Below are 27,986 nucleotides of genomic sequence, written 5' to 3' on the forward strand. Positions count from 1 at the left end.
GATCAATGGTATTTCCAATACTGGAGAATTTCTTACAGAATATTGTTGTCATCACTTGATTACACATTCAGAATTACCTTCAATGGATTATTAGTATGAAGGAAAAGAAGTGCTAGCTCCTAGATGAAAAAGGTTAGTGCATGAGTTCTGTAAATATACAATGCTCTTATGATCTGGTCGAGTGATGAGAGGGCGGGAGAATTTCACTACCAAGAGAAGGAGGGGCTAGCTCCTACTGATGAATAAGGTTAGTGCATAAGGTGTGCAAAAATACACTGCTTCTCTGATCTGGTTCAGTGAAGAGAGGGCGGGAGATTAAATTATGTTGGGAAAGGAGAAGTGCTAGCTCCAAGATGAACAAGGTAATGGCAAAAATACATCGCTATGATGATCTGGTCGAGTGTAGAATAGGCGGGAGAATTTATGCATGATGGGGAAAGTGATAGCTCTATAAAAATGAATAAGGTAAGTGCATAAGTTCTACAAAAAATACGCCGTTACTCTGGTCTGACCAGTAAAGAGATGACGGGAGATTAAACTATGAAGGGAGACGAGAAGTACTAGTGGAGATAGTTAGAGAGCATTTAAGTATGAAGGAAAATAAATGCTAGCTCCATAATGAACAAGATAAGTGCATAAGTTCTCCTTTTAAAACATCGCCATAATGATCTGGTCTTGTGTAGAGAGCGCGAGAGAATTTAAAAATGAAGGAAAATAAGTGCTAGCTCTTAGATGAACAAGGTTAGTGCGTACATTCTGCAAAATACATCTCTACTATTATCTGGTCCAGTAAAGAGAGGGCGGGAGAATTTAAGTATGCAGGGAAAAAAAAGTGAAAACCCCAAGGATGAACAAGGTACTTGCACAAGTTCTGCTAAATAACATCGCTGCTATGATCTTGTCCAGTGTAGCGAGGGCGGGAGAATTTATGTTTGATGGTAAAAATGATAGCTCTCTGATGAATAAGGTAAGTGCACATATTCCGCAAAAAAATCACTGGTTCTCTGATCTGGTCAAGTGAGAAGAGGGCAGGAGAAAGATAGCATGTGCTGGCTCCTAGATGAATAAGATAAGGGCATAAGTTCTGCATACAAAGATATACTGCTACTCTGGTCTGATCCAGCGAAGAGCTGAATGGAGAATGTAAGTATAAAGGAAAAAGTGCTAGCTCCTAGATAAAGAAGGTAAGTGCATAAGTTTAGCCAAAATATGACGCTACTCTGGTCAAGTAGAAAAGGAGAGCAACCGAGGGATGAGGTTGGAGTTCTATGCTGTTCTGTCTCTCTGTAGTTAAGAGAGAGACAGTGTGGCGTACTACACTGTTCCGATGAATTCGCTTGGTGTTATAAAGATAATAATGACTTTAAGAACAAACTGTGTATAATACTTTGAACACTTTTGCGACAGTTTTCTGCAAATTTAACAAATGGTAAAAATTAAAATAAATCGTTCAAATAATAAATGTCAGATTTCAATTGATTGCGTTAACCAGTAATTAATTCAAGCACAATAAAGTATAGTAGTTTCATTCTCTAAAAAATACGAAAGAATAGTCGATATTTCGTGTAAAGTACACAAAACACAAAAAAAGAAAAAAAAATCATCTATTTAAGTCAGAGTTAAATTTATATTTAAGATAGTAGTGCTATCCAACCGTTGTAGGCATCATTTCGATTGCCACAGTACAGCCAACTGTAATACCACGCAGAAATAGTCAGCTTTGTCGCACGTTTGCGGTAAAGATTAATCTTTTATGAATTCAATATATCAATGTTGTGCCGGAGTTAACAATGTTTCTTAGATTCTTATGTTATTATTTTAGAGAGGATATTAAAAGAAAGGAATGCTTGTGGTAAAAAAACGATCTTTGTAGAATTGAAAGGCATCTGTCCCAGTATGAAGATTTTCGTATTAGTTGCTTCATTTTTTATGATCAGCATTACAGAGTCGGGTAAGTTTTTATATATTCAGATATTTGATGTACAAGATTTCTTCGAACAGTACATTAGATTAAAATTTTGAGGGAGGGATATATAACAAAAGGGAAATTCAAACTTATAAGTAAAAAACTAACTAACAATGCAATGGCTAAAAAAAGATGTATCTATAAAAAGTCAACATATAAAACTTAAGATTCATGTGGACCTTTTGGCTATAACGACTGTGTTTTCACCTCAAAATTAGCACTGAGTACAGCTTTCATTTTTCCAAAACATAGAATATTTGAAATTTATTTATCTAGGGCCTGCTATGCCTAAAATCTTTTCCAGATGTGCAGGTTTGTCTGTACTCGCAGTAAGTTTTGAGGTGAAAAATTAGCCATTTTAATCAAAGTGTCCAAAATGAACCTTAAGACTGAGTTACACGAACCGCAACCAAAGCAACCTGTTTAATAGCAGGTGCTCAGAAAGGGTATGCATATCCTGCTCAACACGTGACATCCGTCATGTTGTTCATGTTGAAAAAAATATCAGAAAGGATATTTTGAACTTAACTACATGTAATAACATATTTATCAGTCTACAATACTGTATAATAGATTGTTTTAATTTTTTTTTATTCGTTTGGGAACATGTTTTGCTTTTGGTGTTACCCCTTTTTATTTACGATTGATGATTGGTACATTGGTATCTTCAAACATTTTTTATTTCATACAAAGTATTCATAATAATTGATTGTTGCTTTTACACAGATTAATAACCTGATTTTTACTGGTATAATTTATCCTCTTGTAAGCATAGTCAGCTGAATTCACATATGATAAAATGTCAACGAATTTTATAGATTATGGGAAACAATCCTGCCAAAAGCGGTACTACAATTTCCCACGGTGTATCAACCATCCAGACGGTTATGGGTGTGAATGTGGTCCAGGATTTAGGTGGAACACAGAGATGTGCATGTGTATGTATATTTAAACAAATGTAGTGTTTTTATTGATAAACATTCAATAAATATAAGAAGCTGTGGCATAAGTGCCAAGAAGACAACTTTCAATCCAAGTCAAAATTTGTAAGAGTAAACCATTATTGGTCAAAGAACGACCGTCAACACGCAGTCTTGTCTCACTCCGAACACAAATTGTTGTATAGGGCTCCAAAAGTTCTAAAAGAAAGAACCATCAATTATGTATGATGTATCATGTACAGATATTAAGACATTATCAATGAATTATAATATAATACCAGTGCTAAATTGCACTTTTTATTTGGTATATTGGTAGGTCTACAAAGAAAATCTTAAAGAGGTTCGCAGATTTAAAAGGCCTTTAGTGTAAGCGGTTCTGTTTATGTTTTCTTCATCATTCTTCGTTTACCGCCACAATGTACATTTTTTTTAAATGATGCCATTTAAACTAAAAACAAATTTCAATGCAATGCCACTGGACTTTAAACATCAACTATTTTATTATAGCTACAGGTATATTTCCCCCGACGTACATTTTTCACATAAATATGCATTAATTCCACGTGGGACTCTCCACATTAATTATTTACCAGACAGGTTTATGCAACCGTTATTTGTGCAAATAAAATGTCTTTCTCACAGCATGAAGTACAATTTCATAATCTTTAAAAGTGTAACCATAAATTGCATAATCAAATTGAATCATCATTTTGTGAGCAGAAATAACTGGCTTCATTTTTCTGTTCATACAGCCACAGCGATTGATTCCAGATTTGTATTTGAGGAAAGAGAACCCATACGCTACACACTGTTGCTGGGGAAAGCTTTTCCTAGACTCGACAGATGTACGATAGCTTTTTGGATTCAAATTGGAGACAATAGAAAGGACAGCACAGTCATGTCTTATCAATTGAACAATGCAAACAACCTAAAACAACATAAAATATTTAGGTTCTATCAAAACAATGGTCTTTATCTTCGGTTTTGGAAAAATGAGGTCAATTCTGGTGTTAAACTGAATGAAGATACCTGGACTCATATAGTATGGACATGGGACTCGTCAGGTTTGTATGTTTAGTTCTCTTTTTACTTGGATGTATTTAGGAATAAATGTGCAAAATATACCTGGCTTTTGTTAAGTACTGATTACTTTAAAGTTGACTAAAAAGATGAGATAAGTAGTTGTCTGTGTTCACATTTTGACGTTGTAATGTTATAGAAGTTTCCATAATGGAACTGTGATATACATGTACACATGACAGTGAAAATGAAATGGTATTGCTGACGGCAAACCTTCCATTCAAATGCTACAGAAATAAAAATGGTAGTACTTTGTTAGTGAAATCAGATGCATAACTTCAGTGTCAGGGTCAACATGACTGGCTGTAAAGTCTTTAACCGTTGATAAGTGTCTACATTACAAGTTATAAACCCTCCCCTCCCCGAGCATACAAAGTATAAGCGAATTTTAATAGATATGCAAATCAGTTTTTTCTTTCAACAAATAATGTTCTTTAAAAAGGAAACAAGCAAAAATAACAACTTAGTAGGTTGTTCACATTGAACATTAATTTTTTTTCATAAACAAATTGAAGTTCTTGGGGGCAACCAAACATTCATTTTCAAATCAAACAACAGGAAATACTTTCTGAGGAAGGACTGGGTATGGTATGTGCTTTGAAACCGAGTTAGAATCTTGGTAAACTGTTTTATCTTTACATTTTGACAGATGGTTCATGGACATTCTATCAGGATGGTAACAAAGTAAAAAATGGAAGAAATGATGATTTCATGAAGGCTATTCCTGGTGGCGGAGAGTTTGTACTGGGACAAGCTTTTCGGCAACAAAATTCCACTTTTAATTCAAACTTTGCTTTTGTTGGTGGCATAAGTCATCTTAATATCTGGAATGATGTAAAGGATCATGCTGAGGCACAAGAAATACATAGGTCTTGTACATATATGTATTGTGGAAACGTCGTCCAATGGGCTGATTTTAGAATTGGAACCAGAGGAGCCATGCGGATGAGATGGCCATCAGGAATTTATGGTGAGTCACACGGGAAAACTGTATTGGCGAAATAAAATTCAAAAAGGCTTAAGCAAACTATGTTTGTTATATAATACATAAAAATGAAAAACAAATATTTTTTCATATGGTAGTTATGAGATACAACTATCACAGTTTTGACAAACGCATTGATTCAATTTGTTAAATAAAGTTACTATGTAAAATAAAGTTAATTTGTTAAATAAAGCTACTTTGTTACTTTGAAATACTAAGGCTTTTCTATCTCAGGCATGTATTACCTTAACTGTATTTGGCAGAACTTTTAGGAATTTTGGTTCTCAATGCTCTTAAACTTCGTACTTTATTTGTCCTTTGAAACTTTTTTGGATTCGAGCGTCACTGATGAGTCTTTTGAAGACGAAACGCGCGTCTGGCGTATATAGAAAATTTAGTCCTGATATATATGATGAGTTTATTGTATGATTTCCAAACACAATAGGCAAATGTTAATAAAATCCAATGAAAAGAAATGCATCGTTTAGTGCAGCATATATGAAAACTTGGGGATTGGTGTTTGAATGCTGAAGATCCTTCTTTTCATTTTAGAAAAGGAATGTTTTTCTGATGAGGAAGGGGCAGCCAGTTGTAACAAGCACTGCAGTGATGTTATAGGTTAGTAACGTTTCAATGATAGAATGATCAACAATGTACAGTGACTAAAAATGCTTAGAATTAAGTTTTTTCCGTACGTTTCTTTAAATAAGGAAGAATGTCTTGATATTGTATCTGTTTTAATGGTAAGTTTATAATAAAGATACTGGCTATATTTTTGTAATAGTTTTAAATATAATTTTTAACAGGAGCTCAGTGCAATGAAGAAATAGTTGAAAATATAGTATGGAAGAGAACACCTGCCGTGAATACTATTGCAGTACAATGTCCTGGGAATGAAGATCAGAAAATTGAATTCCAGGAAGGTAACTTATCTCTGCCATAGTATATTCATGACCACCAATGTGATATCTAGTTATTCGGACAACTGCTTAAAAAAATGTGGGTCAAGCAATTTTTTTTCTCTGTTTCTTGTATCTTGATCTTTTTCAATCAAATCTTATGAGTTTCTCTAACAGTATTTTATTGTGTTTTTCTCTCTGAAATGTTATAAAAGATCACGTGCTACTCTTAATAAATAACATATAAATGTATATTGAGATTGATATTTAAACAGTTGTGGAGCAGGATCTGCTAACCCTTCCAGAGCACCTGAGATCACCCCCAGAATTGTTGGTGGGGTTCGTGTTGCTTAGTTTTTAGTTTTCTATGTTGTGTCTACTGTGCTATTATTGGTCTGTTTATCATTTTGTATTAGCCATGTCAGTTTATTTTCAATCTATGAGTTTGACTGTCCCTCTGGTATCTTTTGTCCCTCTTGAATAAATATATAATATGTAAAAAAATTAAGGAAGTCACCAAAGCAACATAATTCTATTTTGTTTTATTCGTTGATTTACATACATGTACATAACTATTTTTACAATTAAGGTTGGAAATGATTACCCAAATGCTTAATTATATTGGAATAATTGGTATTATTCAAGAATCCTTTCAAACGTCTGCTTTGAAATAAATCTTCGAAGATGAAATGTGTAATTCCTCTTTCTATTTTATATAGAATTATATTGAAGGAAAATGCTACACATTTTATAAAATATAGTAGTTTGAGACCGAGAAAAAGACAAAATGTTTAAATTTTGTTGAGAAATCTAACATGATGTGCCGAATTTTAATATGCGGTATAATTTACAAACTTAAGTCAAAATATAGTTTAGTCGCAATGAATGCATCATAATCATATGCGCATCGAAAACAATCAGCTCAATAACAAATAACATCCAAATGTTTTACGATTTAAATTCTTTTTCTATATTTTTGTATCAACTTGTTTTACACAAATGAATAATGTGCAATTTGTCAAAGGTAACGCTACCCGAAGATGTAACAGAACCGAACAGAATGAGGGTATCTGGAATGAACCGTACATTGATCATTGTATTTCAGAAGAACTGCGAGACTTAAAGTTCCAGGTAAAAACAGAATTAAAATAAAAAAATGTAGTTAATTTTTTTTTTTATTATTATGTAGTTCTTTCATGATAGATGTAATTATTATAATGATAACTTTAAACATTTCTCAATGTCTAATAGCAAGAGAATTTTGATTATAACGCAAATTTTAAAGACTACATACTGGCTTCTAACATTCAATTTCCTATATTCCATTCCTATTTGGAACAATTTCCATATGTATACATATATTATACGGCAAACCAGACAACATAGCTAGTCTTTTCGCTAAATCGATTATCTTAAGAAAACTTCTCGTTAGGAAGTCAACAAACGTTAAAATCATTAAAATAAATTAAATGCCAAAATTAAATTGTGAAATTAATCAATTTCTCTACATGCTGTTTAATTTCAGATATTAGAGTCTTTGTCAGGACCATATATAGAGGAGATATCAATATTAGAATATGCCGACGAACTTCTCAATCATACAGCACAAAACATATACACCAATCCAATCGATATAGCCACAGTGATTGATTTATTGGAAGTCATTACTAATACACAGGCAGAGGTATTTGATTAACGGTTTATTAAGTATTCCTAATACTCAGTGACAACTGTAGCTCTAAGCCTGTCGTGTTCTGGTTTACTTCCATATTTACTGCTGTCGATTGGTTTATAAGGCACGTTATTTTTTTTTATTGAAATGAGTAAACCACGTTCGTTAGGAGTCATTTATGAAGGATGTTTGCTTGTTATGTTTTGGAATATTTGTCAGATTTTCGAAATCTTCTGGTTTTATCCATTTGAATGCCTTAAAAATTTTGCCCATGAACCCCCATTTTTCTTTTTATAAATCTTTTACTTGCATAATTATAAGCCATTTGATAAAGTCTTATAAAATTTTATTTATTTTTTAATAGTTTTTGAGAACTTTAACTGGTCAAGATTAAGCTATGAAAAATCAAGAGAGAACATTTTCCCACCAAGATTCCAATGGCTAATATCTCGAAAACAAGCACATTTTAATTCCTCAATCCCCTATCAATGTATACTAGTTTTATGGAAAGTTCATTATTTTGAAACTAAGCAGCAAACATCCTTATTAAGGTTGATTGAAAGCCATATGAAACTTCATATTTGAGAAAAATAAAATGAATTTATTATACAAATTTAAAGTTATAATAGCTCAGTTTTACTATAACAGAATAGTATGTGGATTCTGTCAGAACATGCTTTATCTTAACAAAATCTTTAGAAATGTACTGTTTTGATAAGTTATTTCCCAATACTCTAATTAGTCAATAACTTTTCCTTATTTAGTGATATTTTCCACGAGAATCTCGTTACAACTTCGAAAAATGCAAACAAACAGCACTGAAGAACAATTTCTCACGCCAATCATTTAACAACTCTTATGGCAAAGTTTAATAGATTAATTAAGGGAAACACGTGTAAAAATTCAACCCACCATATTTTTTCATAAAAAGTCCTGTACCAAGTAGGAATATGTTATCAAATAGTTCGTTACTATGTATGTAAGCGTTTGTTTTATTGCAATTCAGTGTTTTTGTTGTTCCTTTGTTTCCTTCGGCTTTAGTTTGTAACCCGGTTTTTTTTTCCTCGCTCAATCGATTTATGACTTTTGAACAGTGGTATATCACTGTTGCCTTTATTTATAAAAAGCAACGAAGCAATAATTGCAAAGTAACATTAATTGTTCAAGAAATTTAATTCTATATATTTCTGATCATATAAAAAATCTCAAAATATGGAGCCGAATTATGTAACAAGCAAAGAGACAACTTTTTTCTTTTATTACTTATCACAGTTTTAACATTATTAATTGTGTGTGTTTCTTTTTCTAAGGCAATCGTTTTAGATAAAGAGATGCTGAATGACGGCGATAAACAGTTTGAACGAATTGGAGTTGTCTACCCTACTGTTGACCAAACCAATACTTTTTCACAGGTAAATTTGAAAACATTAAGTAGGATACGGATAAAAAGTGATATGGATTATATATCAAAGTAGTGGTTTGGACATGCACATTTTTTTATGCTACGAAAAAAAAGAAAAGACTAGAAAAGAGCAAAAGATTATTGCAACAAATCCAACATACACGCTATACAGTAGTGTGTTTGTTGAATTCTAAAGACCCATATTTGTTATTTTAAGTTATTTACTCTCCTATCAATGAACATTAAATTCATTGCGGGTCGTCTATATTGCTGGCCTATACAGCAATAATGATATTCGATCTTATGAAAGTATGATTGCTGAATAAAACATTTTTTTTACTTTAAGCAAACGCTCAATTTTCACATCTTAATAACCTCCTCAGTAAAAGAAGATTTGAATAATTATTACTTTTTTCACTAGATGATAATTGGTATAGTTGACAACTTGCTTAGCAGTAAGAACGGTATTGGTTGGAACAAAACTAAACCTGCTGGTGTCGAAGCTGACCACTTATTGAGTGTTATGAAACGATTCGCCGATATCATCGCAAAGAGTTTGGAATACCATTTTCAAGATAGATTAGTTAAACGCTATGAAGAGGCGGATGTTATCATTTCAAAAGAAAACATAGGTACACATATATATTGATATCTACTGTCAATAGTCTGTTTCCTATGTTATGTTTCGCAGACAGGTTTAAAACTGTATGTTTCTTTTCTTTTTCTTTTTTATACTTATGAACATTTTGGTGAGCAAATAATAATGATAGCATTACAAAAGCTTTGAAGTTAAATTATATTCTCGTTTATCCGTTTTATTTGTCTTCTTTAAAATGCGAAGTTATGACATGCTTGCCAGGTATGTCAATGTCAATAATCAAGAGCACAAATTAAAGTTCCCAACTTTTAGTATTACAAATAACAGTAGGTTCACATGATTGAGAAAAAAAAACCTAAAACATTATCATTAATTTCAGAGTTCAAAGTAACAATGCAAGGAATCAATCAATTTCACGGATTTGCTTTCCCCGACGGCAAGGATATTAATGATGGAATGTCTAGCAAATATGGAAGTATTGAGCTACTTCAAAGTGTGGTAGAAACGGAAAATATATCTGCTGTACCAGGTGAGTTGTGACTTGGCACTGTAAGACGTGTTTCTAATCTTCTGTTGACACACAACCCAATTGATACAGTGTTGTTTTATACTCGATAGAAAACTCATTGCTTCATTCTTAACCTTCTAAATTCATAAACAGATACATCATTTCTTCAGACTGATTAACCTAAAAAAGTATGAGCTCATTGTTAGTAAAATGTTAAAGTATGAAACAAGGGCAGTGATATGAGAACTATCATTTAAACAAAACAAAACAAGTAATGATAAACTCTCTTCAGTAAAATAATCAAATACTAACGATAAAATTGGACTTTTGGGTTGCTTTCACGTGAACATGAATAAATACTGTGATTTGATAGAATTATCACAGCAGTTAATAACTGAAGAGACATGTATTGGCGAAATGCGCATCTTGTGCAAGAAAATTGGTATCGTTAATTTTAATAATACAAATTGAATCACAGCAGTTAATAATACATATTGATAGGTTTTATGCCTCTATGAGACAACAACTAAACAAACCAAACAGAACAAACCCAATCAAAACAAACAAAAACAAACTCAACGTCAACTTTAGGTTTTCTTCTATAGAAAATTGTCATTGCGATATGTAAAGCAAGCTCTTATTAACGCTGATGTTCTTTATAATTTGAATATGTATGCATATTTATAAGTTCAATAGTGATTATGCTCAAGTTATAAGAAACATTAATATTATTATATGTGTATGTAAAGGGGTCTGTGTGTTTTTTTTGTATGTTCGATCATTTGTTTGATTTAGATTGAAAACGTAACTTTAAATTTTAGGTATAGTTTTCCTAGAAACATCAAGCTTCCGTTATCGACATCTAGCTAGATATCTTCCAACACATGAATATAAAAGGTAATATTGTTTCACATTAAGGAAAAATTACATTTATATAATTGTAAATTAGGCAATTATAAAGAAAATAAAGGAATGGTGACGATGACGAGAAACAACTTTCATATAGTTCGTGATGCCAAATGAAAAATAAACTGACTAGACGTAGAATATAACAACTTAAGTTCATATTACGGCCATCAACAATCGTTTCAATGAGTAAAACCAATACTGCATAGCAAGTTATAAACAAAATAAAGCCCGAAATATAAAAAATGAAGAACGATTCAATCGAGACAATATAACATTTTGATCGATTAAGAAGTTTTGAAAATGAGCTTACTACTTTCGCCTTAATATCAAACCACCTTACTTAAATATTTTCGATACTAAATATATACATGGACAAACACACTCATTGATATATTTATGTTCACGTACAGCAAAAATAAAGAAGACAAATCTATTCAATACTAAATATATACATGGACAAACACACTCATTGATATATTTATGTTCACGTACAGCAAAAATAAAGAAGACAATGTCAATACTCCAGTCATCGCAGTGTACATACATGCTAATGGTGGTATGCCATTTGTAAACAACCTGTCAACGCCTATCATTTTAAACTTTCCGATTCTGAATGTAAGTATACAAGTATTAAATTGTATAATAGGGTTATTGCATGAATATTGGGGAATATTGTCCCGAGTAGAATTTTATATTACACGAGCTTGAGAGTGTAATATATGTTCTACGAGGGACAATATTCTCCAATATTCATGCAATAACCCTTTTATTGTACCGCAATATAATGTTTGAAATTAAAAATTGATTTTAACTAAGATTTTGTCATTGATGACGTCATGAATTTTGAAGATTTATTGCACTAGTGCAATATTAGAATGTATTGCACGCTAACTTTTGGTTACTTTCTGTGGGAAATATTATATTGCTATGCATTAAAAGGCAATATCCAATAATAAATACACTTCATGATCAATTCAAAAAGGGAAAACACTTATGCATACATATTTGAATCTAAAATATAAATCTAAACTGATTTGACAATTGATTGCCTTCAAAATACTGCGAAGTATATACATTGATCACAGTGCTGTTCTAAAGGATGCAGATCCCTTACAGGAGCGTCCACATGACGGTGCAATTTTAATAAATAAAAGTCGCTTCAGGTTGGAATTCGGACTTTAAACGAGATGTCAGACTCTCTCTGCAAATTGAAAAAAAAAATAATCAACGAACAACAGTGACAGTCAGAATACCCCAACATAATCCATGGCGAACCACTTTGCTGAACCAACCTATGATATTTATTGTGTATCAGTGTAATACCTTAATATATAAAGGCAACAGTAGTATACCGCTGTTCAAAACTCGTAAATCGATGGGAAAAAACGGGGTAACAAACTAAAACTGAGGGAAACGCATTAAATATAAGAGGAGAAGAACAACGACACAACATTAAAATGTAACACACTCAGAAACAACCTAAGCATTAGGCAAAATCTGATGAGAATAACAAGCATACCATCAAAACCAAATACATGAATTCGGAATAGAAAAGTACCGTGACACGTCCTATCGTAATGTGAATTCACACTCAAATATAAGAGAAACCAAACGACACAACAGAAACACAACGTTAAAATGTAACAAACACAGAAACGAACTATAATATAACAATGGCCATATTCCTGAAATTTTAAAAATAATTCTTATATAACAGTTATAAACCAACAGATGAAAAGCAAACTTTAATTAATCATTCAACCATTGAATCATTTCTTATTATTGAATTTTTTGAATACTATAAAACTCCAAGAAACTATTACACACATATTTTATAAAACAGATATTTACCAAATGCAATCTTTATACAGTAATTTTAGCAAAGTGATAGAGATTACTAGTGCGGTAAGAACCAATTTTTTTTTGTGTTTACTGCTTCAACTAGTTCTTATGACCGCGATACTGTCATATAATTAAACCTGTAGTTTTAAAACGCACCTTTTTCTAACTGATCTTATAATAAGTTAACTTTCTCTCTATTGAATGTTTCAGTCATTTAATATATCCAATCCTGAGTGTGTAAGAGTCAGACATGAAGGGAATAATGGCACACAGTAAGTACCAAAAAACAATATAGAAAAAAGTGCATGATAACTAGATGGACTCACCCAGAAAATGATTTTACAGGACTACTTTAATTGTCAAAATGATCTCAGGCTACAGATATTAAAAACACGATTTTGTTATTAAAAGCTATGTCTCTCTTTTTTATGAATGTGCAAATTTTTTTATTGTTTGCTATTATTTACCGAGGTAAATGGGAAACGAACGGTGTTTCACAAAATCTGCATCATAAGTCTTTTTTAAATTTGTATGTTCTTGTAATAAGTTAAACATGTTGACTTACTTGATTATTTTCATTAATTCGGGACAGCTCAATGAAATAAATATACTGTGTGCTACAATATATTGCATTTATTGCATGGTTGTCTCGCTTATCTACATAACACATCTCTTTCTATGTCAGTTGTTACGCTCCTGTTCTTATTTGAACTATTGATTTGATAACATGGAAGTGATATACTAGTTTTTAGTTTTAAAATAAGAAAAACTTCAATTGAAAAGTAAAAACACAAAAAAAATGAACTCTGAGGAAAATTCAAAAAGGAAAGTCCAAAATAAAAAGTCCAAACACATCAAACGAACGGATAACAACTGTCATATTCATGACTTGGTATAGACATTTTCTAATGAGAAAATGGTGGATTGAACCGGGTTTTATAGCTAGCTAAACCTCTCACTAAAATGACAGTCGCATCAAATTTAAAGACTTTCAATATTTTCTCTACAGAAAATACATATGGACTTGGTTGTCAGATGACTGTAAAGTTGAGCACTTCGATGTAAAGTCTGTAGTCTGTCATTGCCGACGTCCAGGAGTGTTTGCTGCAACAACAGATATGTATAATGTCAATGTACGTTTCATGTCGTTTCGATATGTTTGTAGAGAAACATTCGGTTTTAAATATGAACAAAAATAACAATTATAATTACTAAAACATTATTTGCGATAGTAAAACATACGCAGCGCTTAAAATACAAAACATATACTTCAATTTTTATATAAAACAAGACAAACATCCATTTAATTATTTTCATCTCACAACTTTTGTAGACATACATTTTTAAATTTGACTCATTCTATTGTCGAAGAACCTGTGTTGATATGTTGAGTTTTTCTTTTCATGACGATGGATTGCTTTTTGCAATGCATTCCTTTGAAATAAAGTATACAAACAACAAAGTTGTAAAACATGAAAAAGATATTGTACTGGTAGTAATATTTAGTATTTGTACATTTCTTAAACAAATTTTAATAGATCTATGAAACTTTAATAGAATGCTTCTGTTCTAGTGGGATAAAGGTTATAGACGACCTATATTGATGAATGTTGCTTCATACCTTGGATGTCTAGCTTCGGCTCTCATGTGCCTTGCCACACTTGTTGTTCATCTTTATTATAAGTATGTATATAGATTAACAAATATTGTTGTACTTAAATTTTATTTCCTACATATTTCATTAAAAATCATTTCTAGTAAGACAATAATTATCACAGATAATAGTTTACTTCACTTTGGTAAGATGATGCTTTAGAAAACTTAGAGTTTTAGAACAGTCTTTTGTAATCTTGTAGTTTGAATAGAATTTATTTAAAAGTAGACTTAAAATTCAGATATGAATTGATACAAATTTTTAAATACATTGCTCTCAATTTTTAACTTTTAAGTTACATTCAAACAATCAACAATAAATAATATTTAAATATAATCATGATGCAACATATTCAACCGATGTTATTAATTTATTTCAGAACTACATCATGCACAGCATCCCTTCATAAAAATCTGTCCGTGTCAATTATATTCAGCCAACTATTTATGTGTGGAATAGATCTGTATGACTATAAGGTAAAACAAATTCCATATCTCTCCATTTCTTTAATTTCAATCTAGAAACTGTATGAACGATTCTCATTTCTACCGTATCATTGTGCAAGTCCTTAAATCAATAGAAGACGTATTTGTGTATTGTGTAGGAGTTGAGAGACGATTAACTATCAACGAAACAATTATCAACCATCGGCTAACAGACGGAAAAGGAGATGACATTGTTTAATTGTATAAAGGTGAAATAGAAATAGTTAGTGAAGAGATAAGAAGCAAATCAAAAGCCAAAGAAAACTGACAACATGACAAATAGGGAGACATGACGAACACACAGACATTCCACCGATGGCTACATAAAAATTAAAGCTGAGCAACACGAAACTCCCAAATAATGAAATATCATGTGGCACGGGTGGGTGAGCAGAACATAACGTGTAGCAACCATCGTGTTATTGTTTTATTTTCTAGGCATACAACTAATGTATAAACTCCTCCACAGTTTGTTTTAGTATTACTATGTGACCAGGTGGAATAAGGCTCAGATAAATTATGCAGAACGTTCATATATTTAAAAAAATATAATATATAATAGAAGGCAACGACAGATCTGAAATATACAGATAATGACAAATAAATACAACTTTACATATAAATGCATATGAATATATCATTGTGTAGAAAATAATGTATATTATGTTTAATTACACAATTGCAAATAAATAATAATGCAAAATGCAGTCAAATGACCACTCTGAATGTAAACAATTTGTTAATCAATGCAAATGAAAACTGTTCACTAAAGTAAGTTGACCATACTACTCTATAAAATACTTTAGCACATACTTACATCTTCTCGTCCAATCAAATTGCTTGTATTTGCCTTCTAATTTTCATAGTACATACTTTTCCCATGTACTAAGTAACTTCGCATGAATGACCACAAGGGTAAGATTTCATTGTATTGTAATCAAGATATTAGAACAAAAAATGCTACTGGCTATTTTAAAATAAATTCTGTGTTCCAAATTTAACTAAATAGTTTGTGATTAGTTTTCAAACAGATTTTTAACATCCTACTAATCAATCTTTTGATTTGAATTTTGTATTGGTAATTAAAAAAGGTTCTTTCATTAAAATGAAGAGTAATAATTATGGTGCTTTATAACTTGGTTAAAGTACAACTAAATCTTAAAATTTGTAATCCTTTATGTTCCATGCAATTACTTTGTACACAAAAAGAGTCAACCATGAATCTTTTGAAGGGAAACTATTAATAAAGCAATTTGATATATTTAGTCATAAATTGGTCGATAATTGGTTGTCTTATGTCCAGTGACAAATATTTCATGCATATAAACTATACACTAGACTTCCTATGGGTACATACCAGGGGCAGATTCAGGCATTTTTAAGAGGTGTTTCAACAAAAGAAGTGGGAGGGGGATCCAACTGTTTGTACTCATTCAAAAGCATTTTCAAGATAGTTTTAGGTTTTATGTGAAATTAAAAAAAATGTTTTTAAGAATGTAAAGCTTTCACTGCAATTTAAGAATTGCCTGCTCTTGATCAATTCATTTTGTCATCTTACCATGTAAATAAGTATATGTATAATAAAACAACGCTTTAAATCAATAAACATACTTACACCAGCAGCTACCTTCTTTACATTCTAAAGTCAAGGGCCTTTTAAAATCCCATTTTTACAATGATATTATAGTGAGAAGATTTACAAAACTACGTAAATGAGCTACATCCAGTCAGCCAAAACATATCAATAGACTAATTACAGGATTACTCAAGTTGTAAATATGTGCTAAATTGGATATTGTATAGAAAGGTATATACTATAAAAATAAATTTCATAGTATATACCTTTCTATACAATAACCGAGACATATAACATTGAAAGTTAATTACAGGTAAAAAGAATATATAAAGTTTGAAATACAATTAGAAAAGTAAATGAAACTAAATAAAATATTGAAGTCAAAAACATTTAACCATAAACTAATTTGAAAAACCCTTAAATGTAAATACCTTATAATGCTGGCTACGGCTCTTAATGTTGTTTCTGGTGTTTCTTATTCTGCATTGACAATATAGTTAAAAAGTACAATATATATAGTCAAAAGGTGAACTGTTTAACTAGATAGAACCAGATAAAACAACTATTGAGTAAGGTAGTTTGTCCAATAGCCAGTGGTGAGTAAATATCAAAGAGCCTAAATAGAGTATTTTGGATTCATTGAACCATATAATACAAAATATGTTCAATATAGTAAGATCATTATAATATAGGGTAACATAGATATAACAGATATAAACTAAGTACAAAATTGGGAATACTATCAAATAGATAATATGTATATAAATGAACTTGTCCACAACTGTATTTGATTATCGTCTCTTTTACAGATAGTTTGCCAAATCAGCTCAGTATTACTTCATTATTTCTTTCTGTCGACATATTCCTGGTTGATGAATGAAGCATTTAATTTGTACATAGTAATTACCTACTCAGCACATTCCCACGGCGAGCTGAATGAATCTGGTGGACAGGTTAGATATTATTTTCTAGGATGGGGTAAGTACCTTCTATATACTTAGAGTTATCTTTCTTTTATTGTTAGTCTTTGTGTTGAATTATATCAAAGGTTAATGTTTGTTTGTAAAATACAGATTCATTAAACAATCTTCGGTATACTACTTTCGTGTTTACTCCTAATTTCCAACCGCTCTGTTACTTTTATTTGAAATAATCAGTGGCAAATCTTTTAAAAAAACAGTTAAACGTTTGTGACCATTAGAAATGAAAGGCACTGACATAACTTTTTGTATAATTATATTTCAGTAATTCCTGGCATTTTAGTGGGAGCCTTTATCGGTTCCCAAGGAGATGGCTATTATGCTAAGGATATGTAAGTGTCAAAATGATATTTTTTTTTACTGGTGATATTAAAAATATATTGTAAGCATTAACCACAATAACTCGGCATAATATGGAAAATACTGGTTTTAAAAGCTGATTTGACAGCACTGAACTTTGTTATAAATATCTTCAATTGCATGAACTAGCCAAATTGTATGAATCTATTATTAAGTCAATAACTTTAGATAGTTTCCTATTGAGATGGGTTTTGTTTTGTGACCCGGCAATCACAGACTACTAGATGGAATGACATGTAGACCATTATCATGATTGTCATTGTAAATTTAAAGTTTTTTACTCATCTTGTTGCTTTCTATTTGCCTTTTTCATGTTTAATATTTAAGTTTAATGTCATACTTAATGTTTAAGAAAAAAATCATGGGGCTTGCATATATCATGATTTTTTCCACGGGTTGGCCCTTTGTATTCTTGAAAAAAACGGAAGTAAAAACACAAAAAATACTGAACTCCGAGGAAAATTAAAAAAGAAAAGGCAAAATCAAAAGTCCAAACACATAAAACGAATGGATAACAACTGAAGGACAAATACGGCAATTCTTTCGGATCGAAGCGCTCTAGGTGAAGGCATTATTTGCCGTTCCCATTAATAAACGCACTCATAAATTGACGTAAAAGAACGGAGCAAACTGAATAAGTGTCATGCTTAAACTATTAACATTAACGTATTTAGACAGGTTTGAGTGATTGTAAATGATAACTTTATTTATTTGTGTTATATGTATACACACAATGGCTTATAAAACACATTTAAGCATCGTTTGTTTACGTTTTCTTGTTGTGATGATATTTGGTCTCACAAGCGTGTACTTTCCTGTAAATTGCTGATATATTCTGACGTCTTGGTTCTTTGGCGAAGGTAAACTCATTCATTAAAAAGCATATGAAATCAGAGTACGATCGGAACAGCCCAACCAGTATATTCAAATTTTACCACGGACGTGTTTTCAAAGCGTTTGAAGGAAGACATGTTAGAATATTACTTTTGCCAAGGATTTATCAAATGAATATTGCATATACATTTATATTGAAGTACTTTTTTTTACTTTTTAACTGCTGTAACAATTAGTTCATATATTTTACCCTGCAGACGCCTCTATTATGTTCTGCTTTCAATACAATGCCCCTTCATTGGTTAATGTAGAGATTGATGGATATGTTGATAGTATATATCCAATTCAATTTGAAACAAACTCTTGAATCGACAAAAATATCGAACTTCAAAGAAAATTTAAAACAGGAAGTCTTTGATCAAATGGTAAAATCAAAAGCTCAAACACTTTAAAGAAATGTTCATATTCCTTACTTGGTACAGGTATTCCTTTTGTCAAAAATGGTAGACTAAATATGATTTTATAACTAGCTAAAGTTCCCACACGTAAGCCAGTCGCACAGAACGCCATAATGTAGAAACATTGGGGTACAACTGTTAACATTGTCTCGTTGATCACTAAAACAACAAAACAAATTTAGCACAAATAATACTAGACATGCAGTTAAGTCCGGCTGATTAATTGAAATACACTGCTGTTGAGTCTTAGGTAGATGAAACACAAATCAGGCGCTTAAAATGTTAAGCCTGGTATCTTTGATGACATTTAACAACTATTGGGTCAACTCCACGCTGGCGACATTCGTCCCCTATGGTAACTATCAATGGCCCAATATGCAGTAATTCCGTGCTGAAATTAGTAGGGTAATTTTCCTAGTAGTAAATAGGTAATAAACTGCATCTTCAGTTCAATATAGGATGCACAAATATAAAAAAAAACTGTTTCTTCCTCCATGAAAACATGTAAAAGATTTTTTCAACATTTTGAAATTTTTGGTCCCGCAATACAAATAAGATGTGTTATGAGTGCCAATGAGATAATTCATTAACATTAATTTGGCATACTAGCAGTTGATTTGATAGCTACTGGTTAATATAAATCTATCCATCAAGGATTAAAAGCTTCTTAAATTCAAAGATATGTAAACCGTTATTTTATTATTGATAATTCATGGCACTACAGGGCTTATGATATGCCCGGGAAGCAAACTTCCAGCAACAGTGACATCGACCAAGTGGATTTAAAAATACACTCATCTCGTCTGACTTTGTGAAGTATTAGTATGGTAAATAAAGGCAACAGTAGTATACCGCTGTTCAAAACTCATAAATCCATGGACAAAAAACAAAATCGGGGCAACAAACCAAAACCGAGGGAAACGCATTAAATATAAGAGGAGAACAACGACACAACACCGAAACGCAACAGCACACAGACACGGACCAAGCAACAGACAATACACCACGAGAATAACAAATATAACATCAAAACCAAATACATGAATATGGGATAGACAAGTACCGTGCCACGTCTTATCTCAAAAATAAGAGAAAACAGAAACGACTCAACGTTAAAATGCAACACACACACAGAAACGAACAATATTATAACAATGGCTAACTGATAATTGAGATTCGATTAACGAACTTTCAAAACAACAATAAGCCTGCTTTCTTTGATGACTTTACATTAAGTAATTAAGTAAAGGATTGGTTGATAACTATTTAATTCCCAGCCGATGAAGATATTTGAGAGCTTACATTTCATAACATGTTTTCTAATTCTTACATACTTTTGATTTTTAACCCTGTATGCTAACGTTACCCATGTTTTATTTCAAAATTGTTTGTATAAAAATTGAACGACAAAAATATGTGACGTAGAAAATTTTCTGACGTCAAATACGCGAATCAAAGAATGTGTTTATAGATAGATGTTTTTGTGTTCTGTTAAATTGTTCTTTTTAAAATTGTTACACAATGACGACTGCTGTGTCCATAGTTTATCTATTATTTCTGTTTAGTTCACGCATCATTGTAAATATAACGAAATTTGATGAGATTTTCAACAGAGTGAGAGGTTTAGCGCTATACAACCAGGTTTAATCCACCATTTTTTACATTTGATAATGCCTGTACCAAGTCAGGAATATGACAGTTGTTGTCCATTCGTATTTGATATGTTTTGTCATTTGATTTAGTCATGTGAATTTGGACTTTCCGATTTGATTTTCCTCGGAGTTAAGTATTTTTGTGATTTTACTTTTTCTTGTTAGATACTTGTTGCTTACAATGAGGCTAACAAACCTACATTCCAAATGATAAAAAATTGAAAACAATACATTTAATAATTTCTTGCGTCCTAAGCGCTTTTCTGGATTTACCTTCATCAGGATCGCTCAAAGCCAAACATTTGAAGATGTTCAAGTACCGAAACCATTGAAGAGCTATTTGTTAAAAAAAATACCAAAAATAAATAGCCAAATCCATCTAAAGCCAACTTTGCATGAGGGAGTTGAAACCTTAGTTTCTTAATAATATCAAAATTATAAACCGTCAATTTTAGTAAAGATTGTTAAATAATGTCAGTACCAAAGATAAAAGTTATTCCTTCCACATTTAAGGACACCCTAATGATTTTATTCATCGTTATGGAATAACCTTTCACAGATATGGTTGACTTTCCGTAGCCACAATGTCGTCTTTACTGATACTGTTACTGTTACCCCTTCCCTTTCATGAATTTGACCTACCGAATTAGACTATTTACCGGATTTGTAATCACATAAGCAACACGACGGGTGCCGCATGTGGAGCAGGATCTGCTTACCCTTCCGGAGCACCTGAGATCACCCCTAGTTTTTGGTGGGGTTCGTTTTGTTTATTCTTTAGTTTTCTATGTTGTGTCATGTGTACTATTGTTTTTCGGTTTGTCTTTTTCATTTTTAGCCATGGCGTTGTCAGTTTGATTTAGATTTACGAGTTTGACTGTCCCTTTGGTATCTTTCGTCCCTCTTTTACCGACTATCACCGATCACGACTTACTAAAAAATATTACCTGCCCTGTCCGAGCACCTTGGTGAATATCGGGTTTTGTTTTCAAAGGGTGGTGCGTGCTTTTATTTTTTTTTTATTATTTTTTCTTCTGCTTACAATAGTCTATTTTTTTAGTATACATTATCATTTAACTCGTGTCTACATTTCAAACTTTTTCCATTAGTCAACCTTTAGGAAATTCCCATGATAAATGATTAAAATATCTTCGGATAATGGCAGATACATTTACTTATCCGTTTTTATGTTCTACTTAATCACTGGGTATGATTCATCAACGTCTAAAGAATAAAACGGCTGGTATCACAGATGGAGCAGGAAATGTTGACATTTTTTGGAGAATAGTTTTACCCCTGTTTCGGTAGGGTTCATATAACTCATATGGATATTTTTCGAATTGATCCATTTTTTATTCGACTTTTTTATGCCTCCTTGATACTTTCCACCTCTTATAAATGATTTTCATAAACGACTTTTAAGGATTAGTCAAGTCTTTTCTTTTGCTGTCTTTATGATTCCATCGAATGTATCTTTAGAAGAAAATATCGTTTATCAAGACCAGACATCAGGTCACTCATGGCATGTCACAATGCGACACACGATTTGCTTCACCATTGCCAGGAAATAAAATATGATGGACGTTTCATTTATTACATTGAACTATAAGATGAACTGCAAATTTGATATGAAATACGTTTTTCATACAAATAAAGTGTTCTGTATTGTTAATTACATATGTCAAAATCGTTTTGGTGATACTCTGATGTCCTGTAGTTTTTAACAAACACAATAAGAGTGCAATATGACAACCTAGTTACACGATTTGTTTTAAGTTAAGATATTTTTTTTACAATATAACTATAATAAGAATCTGGCTTTGATAACATTTTAAATAGTGAATTATAACAAAACAAGACGTGACAAAATACGACAGCATATGAATGATTTTATATAAAATAAAACAATGGAGTATACTCGGCATATATTTTTCACAAGATTGTTTTTTGTTGCGTTTATAAAAGAAAACGCACTTTTTTACTTACACATATATGTTTTCGGTGTCTAATTTATTCGCCAAGGCTTTGTAATGGATCCATTTGTTCGTTATTGAAAATAACTTTTTAAATCAAAGAAAATGTCGAATTGTAGTAGTGACCTATAGACACATTCATTGTTAACTTTGATTTAGCTTTTATAATATAACATGTAACATTTGAAACACATTACTCCATTTGATGCTTCAAACTATATATCTATGTTATGTCTGTTATTATAAAATGGTGTTGCATTGGTGTATATTGACTTATTTGAAAGTACCTATTTTTACTTAGGTGCTGGGTTGACTGGGATAATCTATGGCTTTTCTGTGGACCAGCTGTAGGAATCATTGCGGTGAGTTAACTACTGTTGTAGATAGAATAAGTTACCAGCGGAACAATATAAACAGTACATCAATAAATATATCAAACATCCTGGCATTTTAATTTTTTTCTTTCAAATAACAGTTACAGCACTTATCTGTATTTTTTTTTTACATAGGCGGTAATGGTAACGTTATCTTTTCCTGTAGCTCAGTCGATATCTTAAATAAAGGAAACAGTAGTTTACCGCTGTTCAAAACTCGTAAATCTATGGACAAAAAACAAAATCGGGGTAGTAAACTAATACTGAGGGAAACGCATTCAATACAAGAGAAGAACAACGACACAACATTAAAATGTAACACACACAGTAAACTTGGATATGTATGCTAGCTCGTTTTGAAGCTGTGACATTTTCCAAATGTGGTTAATGGTTTACTTCTGTAAATTGTTATTTGGATGGAGAGTTGTCTCATTGGCAGTTATATTACATCTTCCTATATCCATTAAATTTTCGCGGTACGAAGTGAGATAATTTTTCACGTAAATTAGTGTATTCTTTCGTGATGCGGCTCATAGTTGTAAAAAATCACTTTTTTCACACAATAAGTTCTTTCAAAATTTAATACTTTGAACACATTTGATAGCTCCATAGTTTTTACACATTTATTTTATGTTCCTGTACTTTCCAAACCACCATAAATAGTTAAGGTCAGTCATTTTTTAAAAATAGAAACATGTCCAATATCACAGAGATGTTTTGTATGCACGTGACTAGTGATTTCTTCATTTCGAATCGCATTAGGGATATTGTCCGACTTGCTTGATTTATGCACTGTATGATTGAATAACTACGTCATATTAAACCTTGGTCTTCTTGTCAAAAAGAAAACAATACTTTTGACGCTCAGCTTAACTATATCTTGCTGACCAAAAAATACGGGTGCTGTTTAATTTCATACTATATCTGTGAATGTTAAACCGTAAGTTCTTTTTTTAACGATTCTAAAATTTGGAAACTACATAATTTAGGTAAACATAATGGTCATGATATTCACAGCAAAAGAACAGAATGAAAATTCTTACACAAAGAGTGAGAAAACGAACAAAATCATCACGTAAGTATAATATTTAGCAACTGCTGATGCTACTTCTGAAGTCTAGTTATAAGATATGTTTTAGAGACATGCTGTTTTGCAATTTGGGTACTCAGTGCTATTAAACTATGCACTTGTTTGGCTTTATAAATACTGTAAACCAACTTATTTTTGCGGATATTTTTATTTCGCGTTTCAACCTTTGTAAACTATTTCGCGGCTATTTAATTTCGCGATTTTCTAATTTCTGGATATAGTTTAATAAGGAAAGATTCAAGTTTTACATATTCGCGACGATTTATATTCGCGTTAATTTTCTACTTGCGAAAGTCGCGAAAATAAGTTGGTTTACAGTATTTTAATCTTAGCGTAACTGATGAGACTTATGAAGACGAAACGCGAGTCTGGCGTATTAAATTATAAGCCTGATACCTTTGATAACTATTGTACTGATACCAGCAACATACTTTTAAATTGTCACGAAACGGTAATAGAAACTTCACTCGATAATAACACATCATTGATCAACTAAATTGAGGTAAAATTATTTCAAGCATTCGAAACATTTTTCTTATTTGATGGAAAGGGTTATTGGTCAGGTTAAGTAAATAGTTTTATAATATGGACACGAACTGGCTGTGATACAATGTAGTATTCGAATTTAATTTTAAAATGATTTAAATTCTACATGATAACGGCGAAGAGTACTAGCATGTATCATAAAGACCCATGTATAAAGCCATTACAATCACAACAAAAAGGAGCATTGTAAATTGCACGTAGTGGATGGGCACATGTTGTATGATTAAACAATATACTACCAAGATAACTTCTTTTTATTCTTTTGATTTGGGGTTTGTAATTTTGAAATAAAAAGTATAACGAATTCAATTTTTAAGCAAATAGCTGAGGTAGTTGTTCTGTTGTTAATTTTGTTATGAAAAAAGTAAAATATCCTTAAAAAAAATCAAAAATGTGAACTAAGCAATTAACCATTTTGAATTTTAAGATACAGGACACCAACGTATGAATCTTGTCCCTGAATGTTTCTCTAATATAAAAAAAAGTATGTAAGAATACAGAAATAAATATTGTTAAACCATTTTCTTGTATTTTGAAGAATCCACATGAGAGGACTCTGGACACAGTTGATATTAGTAACGGTTGTATGGTCCTTTGCATTTATTTCACTCAAGATGCATGATGCCATTTTGAAGTATCTGTATGCCTTGATGAATTGTCTTCAGGTCTGTATTTAATTCTGGATATACATTTAAAACAATATCTTTAATTATAAAACCTAATATAAAGAAAAAATACAAATAAAAATATACAGCTGTCTTTTTTGTTGCTGTTTTGAGCTGCTGACTTCATGGTCCATATCTCAAATTAGTTTTTGGCATGAAAAAAACATACATAACACATTGCAAAGGGTTATTCATTCAACAAGATATGTGTTTATTTCACAAAGGTTTATTTTATCCATATACACTAAACACAATCTTTCACTGTTTATATAAATTCAGTATATTAGAACCTATTTTTCTATTTCAATTGTTCTGGGTTATATTGTTTATCATAATTTCAGGGTTCATTTTTTATAGTATTTTACCTGTTTCTCCACGAAGAGGTGAGTAATTGTATAATGTCATCACATACCATATTAAACAGTATATGAGCTCAACTCATTTTATCATGTGTTGAGGTGTTTTTTCATCGCTGACCTTCTGATTACATTCTAATTGTTCAGTTGGGGAAAAAAGTAAAATAGTTTAAAAACTGAACTCAACTACAGCTAAAGAAATCTATTCCTGAGGAAGAAAAGCCTAAGTACTATTAAAACATCAAAGTTTTGTTTACAGTTAATTTATAATTAAGACCATATCAATGATTATTTATGTCAACACAAAAGTGATGACTACAGGCTGGTGGTATTCTCAGGGAATAAAAACTCTTTATCAAAATCAAAAAGCTCAAACTCATCAGTCGAATGTTAGTACATAAATGCGCACCGAAATCAGCGAGAACTATTGATTTACTTTGATTAAAACAAAACAATAGGTACAATAGTGACTTCTTTATACTACATTACTTTCATGCGCTTAAGTTCAAATGAATTTGAAAAAGCGCATTGTAATTTGCAGTGAATTTCTATATATAATGAGTGGGGCTATGTAAAAACCTATGATAAGTATAACAGTTATATTCAAAATGCAACAAAATCACGATATTGCAGTCATGCATTTCAGTTGCTTATTCTTTTTTATAACGTTTGAAACTATAACGTTTTTAAAATAGATCAGCATCATATTAAAATCAACGAAGAAAACAAAGACGTTGCTGGTACAGGGTCCGGATACAGATGACAGATCCATGGGATCAGGAACATCGTTTAATGTTATTGAAAAGGTACATAGTATAATAGGAATCGCAAATTAACATTCATTTTCACTGCAATTTCATTTAATTTATATATATTTAAAGATATTTTGTTCTTTTTTGAATGGTTGTTAAATTCTTTATGTAGCTGTTTTAATAAGTTTTCTATTTGCAGTTGGACGAGTCAAAACAATCATAATATTTCGAAATAACGACAAATAATTATTAGATTTCACCTTTTAAAGTCGGTTAACAGAAACAATCAAAATTCTATAGTGTTTGTTCAGAAATAACGGTTTAACATCGTAAGGGTATACGATACAGTTTTGATCCAATATATACATTTTGATAAAAATTTCCATATGTACTATTTTTACCTGATTAAATCAAATATGTAATAAACAATATACCTTCATGTGCTAATTTTTGAGTAAAATGAGATCGAAATTTGTATATTTGCTGAAAATTCGAATTTGTGACTGTATTTTCTCTTTCGAAAGAAAGACATCACTTTTTTATTTTAAAAGATAAACACAAATTGTTTTTTGTTAAATAATTTGTAATTTCTGTTTTTTATAAGTATTCTAAAAATGTATACATTTTTCATTCAGAAATAACCCATATTTATCAAATGTTCATGAAGGTAGAAAAAAAACATAATTTTTTGCTGTATATTTCTCAAATTAAAACAAAATCCAGTTTTTACGTTTTTATGAAAATTGGCACACATAATCTTCTCGCGTAATCAAACCAAATGACATTTAAAAAAAGAGGGGTCCACGAACTCGTTTTTAAGTTATATAAGTTTGAATGATTAAAATCAGTCAAAAAATGAATCTTTTCCCGATAAGTCATAGTTTGATGTCGCTAAAATAACAATTTACGTTAGCAACGTCATCACCTCCCCTGTAACTGTATCGTATGCCCTTAAAGGTATATACTAGTAATCAAATTCACTTGTAAATGCATATAATTTATGAAGAATGTTCCATGTCTGTATATCAAAGTGTTGGTATACAGTGTCCAAGCAGTTCACTGTTCGTCATTTGAAGAAATTGTCTTTAAACATAAATCAAGAAGTTTGTAAACAAGAGCTATTTATAGTTTACGAGAAGAGAATGTGAAAGTATTAATTTAACAAAGCGTAAATGTCTCATGAATTTCTCTTATTTTCAAAGAGTGATTTTCCTATAACTATTTTCATGAAAAACAATTTTGTTTTATTTCAGGAACCTCTCGACAAGATCAAACTGACAAAACGTAGTCCACATAAGTCGACTGAGAAAGTGCGTAAACGGAAACCAAAAATCGAAGCCAGTACAGATGAGGAAATTGAAGGTTCAGACTGTGAAATGATCACAACTGTGTAATACAATCATTAATTAATAAATATATTCTTTTTGTA

The 27,986-nt window shown here is 31.3% G+C and overlaps 1 protein-coding gene across 1 annotated transcript; it reads left to right on the forward strand.

The window, feature by feature from the left end:
- Positions 1–27,986, forward strand: LOC134725500 (adhesion G protein-coupled receptor L2-like). Its single transcript, XM_063589370.1, has 26 exons — positions 1–132; positions 1,825–1,951; positions 2,785–2,904; positions 3,660–3,971; positions 4,637–4,957; positions 5,525–5,590; positions 5,779–5,895; positions 6,896–7,002; positions 7,397–7,555; positions 8,854–8,955; positions 9,367–9,577; positions 9,923–10,072; positions 10,873–10,948; positions 11,455–11,575; positions 13,013–13,074; positions 13,812–13,935; positions 14,376–14,485; positions 14,836–14,932; positions 17,327–17,495; positions 17,763–17,829; positions 23,076–23,136; positions 24,138–24,223; positions 25,323–25,449; positions 25,791–25,832; positions 26,501–26,611; positions 27,811–27,986. Exons 1-26 carry the CDS (start codon positions 124–126, stop codon positions 27,949–27,951), a joined length of 3,195 nt encoding a protein of 1,064 aa, XP_063445440.1. The 5' UTR covers positions 1–123; the 3' UTR covers positions 27,952–27,986.

Source organism: Mytilus trossulus, chromosome 7, assembly GCF_036588685.1.
Source record: "Mytilus trossulus isolate FHL-02 chromosome 7, PNRI_Mtr1.1.1.hap1, whole genome shotgun sequence".
NCBI lineage: Eukaryota > Metazoa > Mollusca > Bivalvia > Mytilida > Mytilidae > Mytilus > Mytilus trossulus.

Coding starts and splice junctions, on each gene's coding strand:
- LOC134725500 (XM_063589370.1), top strand. Junction 1,952..2,784: donor GATCAGCATTACAGAGTCGG/GTAAGTTTTTAT, acceptor CGAATTTTATAG/ATTATGGGAAACAATCCTGC. Junction 7,556..8,853: donor TTACTAATACACAGGCAGAG/GTATTTGATTAA, acceptor TCTTTTTCTAAG/GCAATCGTTTTAGATAAAGA.